Consider the following 10000-nt stretch of genomic DNA (forward strand, 5'->3'; position numbering starts at 1 on the left):
GTGTGATCAAATTGGAATCAATTATATTGTTTTCATGACTGGCATTTAATTTCATCGTTCGCCGGCGAACGATAATTACAAGAAGTTGCGTTAAATTTTTTTTAACATGAAAATCTTTCAATGTCTGTTATTATTTTGCTGTAGAAGGGCGAAAGATGCAAGATTACTTAATCTAATTTATTGCATGTAATATAAATTGTGCGTTCACAATCTAGCCAATGTTCCAAAAAGCGATAAAATTGTATTAAATAGAAATGAAACACCTTACTTGGTTTTCTGCCCTTTAAGGTCTAAATAAATCAACACTCTTTCATTGCAAATCTTCACAATTCCAATGCATCCATGACTAGTTCACTTCGTGTCTAGGTGGACAATGACACGAACTCTGGGACGTAATGCAAGTACTAAATTAAATAATCTGTTTCCCTTTCAATATTACAAGGAATGTTTTCTCTCATACTAGTTGTCAATGGATGGACCCAACGTTAATTGGAAATTTTACAGTATGCTGACTGATGAGGCAAAAAGGGAGCATAATAGTCACATGCTGAACATTGGCAGCTGTGGTTTACACATTCTTCATGGAGCATTCAAGGATGGTGCTGTGGCATCAGGATGGCAGTTAGACAGGTTGTTCTCCAGCCTTCACTGGCTTTTTCAGGACAGTCCGGCAAGGAGAGAGGACTACACCAAAGTAACAGGAAACTCACTGTTTGCTTTGAAGTTCTGCAAACATAGGTGGTTGGAGAATGTCTTGGTTGCAGAACGTACACAGAGTATGTGGGACAGTGTTGTCAAGTATGTTCAGAGTGCAAGGGCAGGAAAAGTTCCACAGCCACAGAATAAATCCTTTGAAACTGTACAAGAGTTTGTTGCAGATCCCTTTACGACTGCAAAAGTCGCTTTCTTCCTATCAGTAGCCAAGCAAGTGACACCGTTTTTGACACTCTATCAAACCAACAAGCCTATGCTTCCTTTCCTGGCTACAGACCTGTACAGCATGCTTGGGGGATTAATGAGAAGATTTATTAAGACCACTGTTATCAGTGAAGCCAAAACCCCATTGAAGCTTACAAAACTTGACCCTGCTGACTCCAGCATTCATGCCTCTCATTCCAAGATTGACCTGGGGTTTACAGCTGACAAGAAGATCAAGGAGTCGATTGCAAAGTCCACAGTTTCAGAGAAAAGAGTGCTTCAGTTTCAGATGGAATGCAAGGAGTTCCTTATGAAAGTAGTTTGCAAACTGATTGCCAAAGCACCAATTCAGTATTCCCTTGTAAGGAATATAAATTGCTTAGATCCAAGAAACATGATGAGTGACCATGATGTTTCCATCACAAAATTCAAGAGAGTTTTGACTACCCTTGAAAATGCCAAGAAAGTCCCGGAAGGTGAATGTGATTCCCTTTTGGAACTATTTAGACAATTCATTATGGAAGTCCCCTCTTCTTCTCCGTCGGAGTTCAAAGACTATGATCCTAACAATGATAGACTTGATTCCTTTCTGTATCTTCACATGGGACAGAAGCGATCCTACCAATCATTGTGGAAAGTAGTCTCAGAGCTACTGATATTATCACATGGCCAGGCCAGTGTCGAAAGAGGATTCTCAGTCAATAAGCAACTGGAAGTCGAGAACCTCCAAGAGCGCTCCTTCATTGCTCAAAGGCTGGTACAAGACCATGTACAATCTGTGGGAGGTGTCCTTGCTGTTTCAATCAACAAACCACTTCTTTTGTCAGCTGCAGGAGCTAGGCAGAAGTATTTATCATATCTTGATGAACAAAAGAGGAAGAAAACCTCTGAGGGTGTAGAACTGAAGCGAAAGGAGCTAGTTGATGAACTTGACGAACTTAAAAAGAAAAGAAGGCGTTTAGACAGTGATGTTGACAATCTTGTTAAATCGGCAGACGAGTTTGCACAGAAAGCAGAGGACACTGGGAAACTTGTGTGGATTACAAAGTCAAATAGTTTGAGGAGAACTGGAAAAGAAAAGGAGATAGCTCGCAAAGACCTTGAGTGCAAAATTGCGAATGTTGTGGATGAACTAAAAAAGGCATAGACTTTTAGCTCGACTTAAGCTCGGCACAATCGCTACTATGATAAGGTGAACATTCTTTTATTTTGCAGTTGGTGGAGTCCTTGAAAAATAAAAAATATGTCCTTGAAAAGTCCTTGAAAAGTCCTTGAATTTTTAGTCCAAAAAAGGGTACGAACCCTGTCCAAAGGTTCGAGCGGAGATAGACGGACTGCCTTTCACAACAGAGGGCTACGAAAGGGCAAAGAATATCCTCATCGGCGAATATGGGAAAACGAGCGAGATCGTGAATGCGTACGTCCAGAACATCGCGAATTTACCTGTCATTGCAGGAACACAACCTGCGCCTATCCACGAATTTTACAAGAAGCTCGTGTACAATGTGCAATCTTTGGAGACACTGGGCAAATTGAAAGACGTCACTGGAAATGTAAGGAGTGTGCTCGACAAACTAAAGGGTGTAAAAGCAGATCTAGTGAGAGGACAAATGGACTGGCAGGACTGGGATTTCCCACAGTTGATAAAAGCTTTGAAAAGTTGGAAGGAAATCAACCCCATTGGGAGCGACGTGGATAATGCGGGGAAGCAAGGTGCTAAATTCCGCGATCGCGAGAAAACATTTCACGCAAATGAAACTACGCCAACACAAAGAGGGTGCGTCTACTGTGACGCAACTGACCACAGAGCTGTGAATTGCGACAAGTTTGTGACAGTTGGAGACCGCAGGAAGCAATTAGGACTGAAACAGCTTTGTTTTAACTGCACCGGAAGTTGACACCGTGCTTCTGAGTGCAAATGCCGTTCTGGCTGCCAGATCTGCAGTCGAAGACATCATACGTCGATCTGTGACAAACATACATCGCGAGACCAGCTTATGACCACAACGAGTGCAGAAAGGAAAGGAGTGGTGTATCCTATGGTAACAGTTGACGTGAACGGTGTTAAATGCCGAGCATTGTTGGATACAGGAGCCGGAAGTTTCTACGCTTCATCAACGCTTCTGAACTGTTTACATTTGCGCCCTATCCGTCAACAATTCAAGCGCATTGAAATGATGTTTGGTACTTCAAACAAAGCGATAGACATCTATGGCCTACAAATTCGAAGCGTCGATGGTAAATTCACCTTAGAAGCCGAAGTAAACAAAGTTGACCGCAATGAGTTGTTGACATTGGAAAACCCAAAATGCGCAGAAATCGTAGCTCAGTTTTCTCACTTGAAGGGCGTAACCACAAATGATAACGACGAGAAAGCGATGTTGCCTGTTCATCTGATCCTTGGAACAAACGAGTACGCTAAGATCAAAACAGGGGCAAGACCAAGAGTTGGGCGCTCGGGAGAACCAGTAGCAGAATACACGAAGTTCGGCTGGACGATCTTGTCACCTGGAACAGAGTTGGATCTCAGCAACATGTTGTTAACGCAGACCTTCGCAGTTGATTACGAAGAATTGTGCAAGTTAGACGTCTTGGGGTTGAAGGACAATCCAAGTGGAGACCAGGAAATCGTTTACGAAGAATTCAAAGAGCAACTAACTAGGAGTTCAGAAGGCTGGTACGAGACGAACTTGCCCTGGAAAGGAAATCACCCCCCCCCTACTGAACAATCACACTGGAAGTTTAAAACGTCTCAAAGATCTCGTGCGGAAGTTAGAGATACAAGGCGAGCTGGAGAGGTACAACGACATTATCCAGACTCAACTGAGCCAAGGGATCGTAGAACACGCTGACGACGTGGTCAAGGACGGAAAAGAGTTCTACATTCCTCATAAAGCGGTCGTGCGCGAGAATGCAGAATCTACAAAGATACGCATTGTTTATGATGCTTCTGCAAGAGCTAATGCAAGTGTCCCTCACTCAACGAGTGCCTCGAAATCGGCCCTCCACTACAGAACCAGCTTTGGAACGTGCTGGTACGAAATAGATTCTATCCCGTGGCAATAGCTGGCGACTTAAAACAAGCATTTTTGCAAATTCGTGTCCAAAGAGAAGACCGAGATGCCTTACACTTTCATTGGATAAAGGATCTGGCAAGCAAACAAGTAGATACCTTGCGATTCACTCGAGTACTTTTTGGTTTGGCACCGTCTCCATTCCTCTTGGCCGCAGTTATCAAAGAACATCTACAGCGATACAAAATGGTGAACCCGGAATTAGTAGAGGAGATAGAGCGCAGTATGTACGTGGATGATTTAATCAGTGGTGGGGAGACAACAGAACGAGCGTTAGAAATCAAGATGACAGCCACGACCATCTTTGGTGAGGCGACCTTCAAGCTGCACAAGTGGCATTCCAACAATCGGGAACTAGAAGTTGAAACTGCGACTGTAGATGAAGAAAGTCAGAGTTACGCCAAACAACAACTGGGAACCAGAAAGGGCGAATCAAAACTGCTAGGAGTCCCCTGGGACAAAGGAAAGGACGAAATTCAAGTCAGCTTCCCGATTTCAACCGCTGAGCCGACAAAAAGAGGTATTCTTGGAAAAGTCGCAAAAATCTACGATCCACTCGGTCTGGCTTCACCCGTGACCCTCTCTGGAAAAATGCTCTACAGAGATGCCTGCGACACGAAGATCGCATGGGATAGGCCCTTACCAAGTGACTTACAAGCCAAAACAGAAGGAAAGGCCCATCTTGTATTGTACGCATGCAGTCTTACCCGAGGATTATTCCTGGAAGTACTACCAAACCTGGCAACCAGTGAATTCCTAAGAAGTCTAAAACGGCTCATCGCGTGCCGTGGGCGTCCGAAGAAGATATATTCCGACAATGGCAAAACCTTTGTTGGCGCTGAGAAGTGGCTCAAACAAGTTATGCGTGACGAGAAGACACAAGATTACTTAGCACATGAGAACATCAAGTGGCAATTCAACCTCAGCCGCGCCGCTTGGTGGGGAGGACAGTTCGAGCGCCTCATCGCACTGGTAAAAACAGCTTTAAACAAGACTATCGGATGCGGAATGTTGACCTGGACAGAGCTGTGTGAAGTGGAACTGGATGTGGAGATTGCTTTGAATAATCGCCCTTTATGTTACGTCGAAGACATACAGTTACCCGTGCTTACCCCTAACTCACTCCTATTTCTTCGATCAAACCAGCTGCCAGAACTGGAACCACACCATCTAAGAGAATTTGATCTGCGTAGAAGAGCTAAATATTTGCGAAGGTGCAAGCAGGCTTTGTGGACCAGGTGGACTACAGAATATTTACGAGGGTTGAGAGAACGACACCGGATGAAACACAAGGGTCAAACCACGCCCTTGGCTAAAGGAGAGGTAGTCATCATTAAGGACGAGGAACGAAATCGCAATAAATGGAAAATTGGAATCGTGGAAGATCTGATTCCGGGACGAGACGGAATCGTTCGAGCTGCCAAACTTCGAGCGGGGAAAGGAACACTTGGACGGGCGGTACAACACCTTTACCCACTGGAGCTGTCCTGCGATCGGGAGAATGTACAGGCTCCTCTGCAGCTCAACCCCTTAACCCCGACATTCAGGCCCAGGAGGGATGCAGCGGTAGCCGCTCGTTATCGCATTCAAGATGCGAACATTGATGCTGATTAGAGATATTTAGGAACACTGAACTGATATACTGGACTAACTTTCTGTTTCGTTCATTGAATTTCAAATTTTATCAAGCGCGCCATTCTAGTGTTTTTTCTCCGTTGAGAAAAACAGGGGAGTGTGTGAGAGATTATTCAGCGTTAATTGATTTCCGGTTGATTTTTTGCGATAAGTGACAGATGATTGAACAATAGGATCATATTATATATTTAAAATGAGAGAGACCAGAGCGAAAGACAGAGAACGGTGAGAGAGAGCGGGAGATTAAGTTGATTTTATAAAATAAAAACGTGAAGTTTCGGAACATAGCAGATTCTTTAGTCTCATTTCCGACACGATGACATAACTAAAACCACCACTTGTTGAGCCTCACTTGTTGACGTCTTCGTCTTTGTACAAGACGCGGGTGCTTAACTTTCAATTTTCGCGCCAAAAACGATGTTCTCGTCCCAGTGTCCTAGAGCTTGCCACGTCATAATTTCATTCTCGTTTTCGTCCTCGACGAAGCTGCTTAAGGTCCCTACTGTTGCATCAGAAACGAACTGCCTCGGGGCCTGATGAGTTTCCCTATTAGCTTTGGCGCGATTATTCTCACCATCTTGCACCTGTGATCACCAAAATTTTCAACTGCTCACTTAGGCATCAAACCGTTCCATCTCTGTGGAAACTAGCAAAGATCTCGCCCATCCCTAAGGAATCTACTCTGACTGAATGCAATTAGCTTAGACCGATCTCATTAACCAACATTATACTGAGAATTTTTGAGCATCTCGTTTGCAAACAAGAAGTATCTCCCATCTTCAAGTCATTGATTGGACCTGACCAATTCGCATATAAGAAGGGACACAACACAACTATGGCCCTTATTAAGTGCCAACATTTTTGGCTTGAGCGACTACACCAAGATGCGGCTTTTGTAAGAGCCTTCTCATTCAACTTCAGTAAGGCTTTTGATTCAGTCTCCCATCGCATTCTATTCAGCAAGTTGGCGTCGTATGACATCAATCCATAGATTAAGTACTGGATAATAAGCTTCCTGTGTGATCCCCGACAGAGAGTAGTGGTTGATGGAGTGGTTACCAGTTTTCTCAACGTCAACAGAGGGGCTCCCCAGGGAACTGTGCTTGGACCCTTATTGTTCTCTATCATGGTGAATGATATTAAACCGGTCAGCCCCCAAACCCTACTGATCAAATATACTGATGATATCACAGCAAATGTGCCTGTCACAACTGGCTCTAATCTTACAGATTCATCACATTATGAAGTAGAAAATATCAAACTTTGGGCGGATAAAAACCTGATGACACTAAACATGAAGAAGACCTTTGAGATGGTTGTTAAAGGTAAAACCACAATGCCCCTTCCAGAGCCTGTGGACGGAATAACTAGAAAGAGTGAACTAAAGCTGCTAGGTGTTACTGTAAACGAAGATCCACGTAACTGGGACGTTCAATTTGAAAACATGCTTAGCAAAGCAAGTTCTAGACTGTACATCCTCAGAGTCTGCAAATACTACGGCTTCTCACTACAAGAACTTACACTGCTGTTTGACAGTCTAATTATGTCACTTTTCACTTTCACAATTGAGGTGTGGGCTTCTGCCCACTACAGTAAATATCTCTCATATTGACAAGTTTTGTAAGAGAGCTTTACGTTATGGCTACACTAGCAAATACACTCCCATAATGGATGTAATTAGAATAAAAGACAGGCTTCTTTGGGACGAGATAACCTCTGACAGCGCAAATCCATTACATGAACTTTTAGCAGCTCAGAGAGCTAGGAGCCTCAGGAAAAGAGGACATAATTACATCTTGCCTCCAGTCAGAACCAAACGCTTTAAACGTTGCTTTTTCAATAGATGTCTTTTCGAATTTGTGTAGTTACTTAGTCTTGTATATACATAATAGATAGATATATGTAGGAAATTGTAAGTCCGGACGTTTTGCTTCTGGACGTGTTTCTTTTTTATAATAAAGATCTTTATTATTATTATTATTATGTGCAAGTGTTGTGATCTGACAACTTGAACGTGTCAGTGTAGGTAGTAACTAGTGATCTTGTAGAAAGACAAGTTCGATCTGTAATCTTTTTAAAGATCGTAAAGTTTAATACATCTATCATGTAGTAACCTTTCAAATTATTCTCATAACAATTACCTAAGCGATGGAGAGTTCAGGAATGCAAGTCAGTTCGATCGAAGGTTGTTTCAATCGACAAAAGTCAATTCGATTGAAGAGAAGAGTCAGTTCGATCGAAGACTGTAACTATTGCTTAAGTGTATTGAAGTTACTATTTATCAAATCTGTTTTAAAATATTTCCTGATACAGTTAACTTTGGAGTTGTATGGACAAATGAAAGGTTAACATTTTTTTGGCAAGATGGAAACAATTCCTTTTAGTTGGTTACTTCTTCTTCTGGGTGAAACTCACTATATTCACACCGACAGGTCGAGTAAGACTCTTAGCGATTTTACTCCAATCGCGCGAGCAAAAGTATTAAATTCTTAAACCCCGTGTTTCAGTATACGCATGTTAAAGCGAAGCATTGAGCATTGCCAATCAGGAACGCCGAGAAAGAAACCCGGACAACAAAAGGGATCAATTGAAAACCGCGTTTCTGCGTCACACATATTACATCACGCAATCATTACACAGCAAAAGAACTTTTATTATTATCTATACGCTTGCAGAACTGTAGTTTTTATAATCATTTACTCTTCGATCAAATTGACTCTTGTCTTCAATTGAACTGACTTTTGGTTTCGATCAAAACGACGTGCTACCAGAGTTCAGTATCGATCGATAATCATAGGGACCGTGATGTAAACAAATGATTTCACAAAAGTTTCAAGAATTCAAAATAATTCGACAAGGAATCATTTAAGCTTAAGATCAAAACAAATAAAGAAATCTAGATGTACTATAGCTTAAATGAATGTGGGAAAGGGCTAAATTTCTACGAGTCTTGACCTAATAGTGAGTTAAAATATGCATGATTCGTAGGGTGACATGGCCGTGAACTTGGATTTTGTATATTTACACAGAAATCTTGTAAATAGGTCTTTTGTCCTTTTAAATAAAAAGTGAAACAGTTTGCAGGTTTTTACTTTGACTTCAGAGGAGGGAGGATTGCTGACAATTACTTTTGAAATCAATATGGCGTCCTTAGCGTTGGGTCGTCATGTTCGTATGTTTGTAGTGGATGATGCACTGTCAAAACTAAAGGGTTTTTTGTTTAACAAAGGAAAAGTAAAAGAAGTAATCGTTCGAATAGGGAGTTCTTTACATTTTCATAGAGAGAGATCTGTTCCTTTCTTCAAGAATAGTGATCGTGTTCACAAGCATTTCGATCTAGTTGAAGTTATTACGTAAATAAAGGTCTACATTCTCTCCGAAGGTCAACTGCACCAACAACAGACCAGTTAAAGTGAGGGATACCATCTTGGAGGAAGTAACATCTTTTGTCTACCTAGGCAGTGTAGTCAGCATTGACGGAGGTTCCGATGAAGATATCAAGGTCAGGATAAACAAAGCCAGAGTAGCTTTCAATACGCTGAGGAAAGTGTGGTCCTCCCACGTCATCTCACGGAGAACCAAATTTAGAATTTTTAACACCAATGTCAAAGCAGTCCTCCTCTATGGCTCAGAAACGTGGAGAACAACTAAGCAAACGTCCCAGAAATTGCAGAACTTCGTCAATAAGTGCCTTAGGCGAATTTTAAAAATCAGTTGGACTGACAGGGTAACGAACGAGATGCTGTGGGAATTAGCAGGCGAGGAACCAATCATAACTCAGATCTCAAAGAGAAAGTGGAGATGGATAGGTCACATCCTAAGGAAACCGGCTAACAACATCACCCGGCAGGCACTACGTTGGAACCCCCAGGGCAAGAAAAAGAGGGGTCGTCCCAGGAACTCCTGGAGAAGAGGTGTAGAGTCCCAAATGAGAAACTGGGGCCACACTTGGGCCACTTTAGGAAGATTTGCCCAGGACAGAACCCGATGGAGGACGGAAGTGGTTAATGGCCTATGCTCCAACCGGAGCTAAGGGAATATATATATATATATATATATTCTCTCCGTTGGATCTTATTGAAAGTGACATGTGAAGGTGAAGTGTCTTATCAGTATCAATTAGTACACCTTTTATATTGATGTTTCTCACTTATAATTATTTTGCGAAATGACCTCTAAGAATTGTGCAAACGATCCAAAACTTGTGCTAAAAGACTTGTGCGAAAAGTCTTTTGTGCGAAATGTCCTGTATTCGTTTTGAAGTGTGTTTTCCTGTGAGATTAAAGCTAGTACTGTGTTGTTCTGTTGACTTTGGATTGCTTTGATGTTCTCACAATTGAGTTAAGCTTAAAGGACAGATATGGAATTGGTGA

At 42.2% G+C, this 10000-nt stretch overlaps 2 protein-coding genes and 1 pseudogene across 3 annotated transcripts in view; all 3 read left to right on the forward strand.

Moving 5' to 3' along the window:
- The window catches only part of LOC149035340 (uncharacterized), a 3646-nt gene extending 1469 nt beyond the window's left edge, over nt 1–2177 (forward strand). Inside the window, exon 2 of the mRNA XM_089190791.1 lies at nt 464–2177. Coding sequence (XP_089046917.1) covers nt 464–2065 — 1602 coding nt within the window. The 3' untranslated portion in view covers nt 2066–2177. The remainder of the gene's footprint in view (nt 1–463) is intronic.
- LOC149035334 (uncharacterized) overlaps nt 1–10000 on the forward strand; it is a 121770-nt pseudogene that overhangs the window by 47496 nt on the left and 64274 nt on the right. The gene's annotated exons all lie outside the window — the stretch shown is intronic.
- Nucleotides 3093–3984, forward strand: LOC149035341 (uncharacterized). Its single transcript, XM_089192511.1, has 2 exons — nt 3093–3591; nt 3677–3984. Exons 1-2 carry the CDS (start codon nt 3093–3095, stop codon nt 3982–3984), a joined length of 807 nt encoding a protein of 268 aa, XP_089048637.1.

This window comes from Pocillopora damicornis, chromosome 13 (assembly GCF_964200805.1).
Source record: "Pocillopora damicornis chromosome 13, jaPocDami1.2, whole genome shotgun sequence".
NCBI lineage: Eukaryota > Metazoa > Cnidaria > Anthozoa > Scleractinia > Pocilloporidae > Pocillopora > Pocillopora damicornis.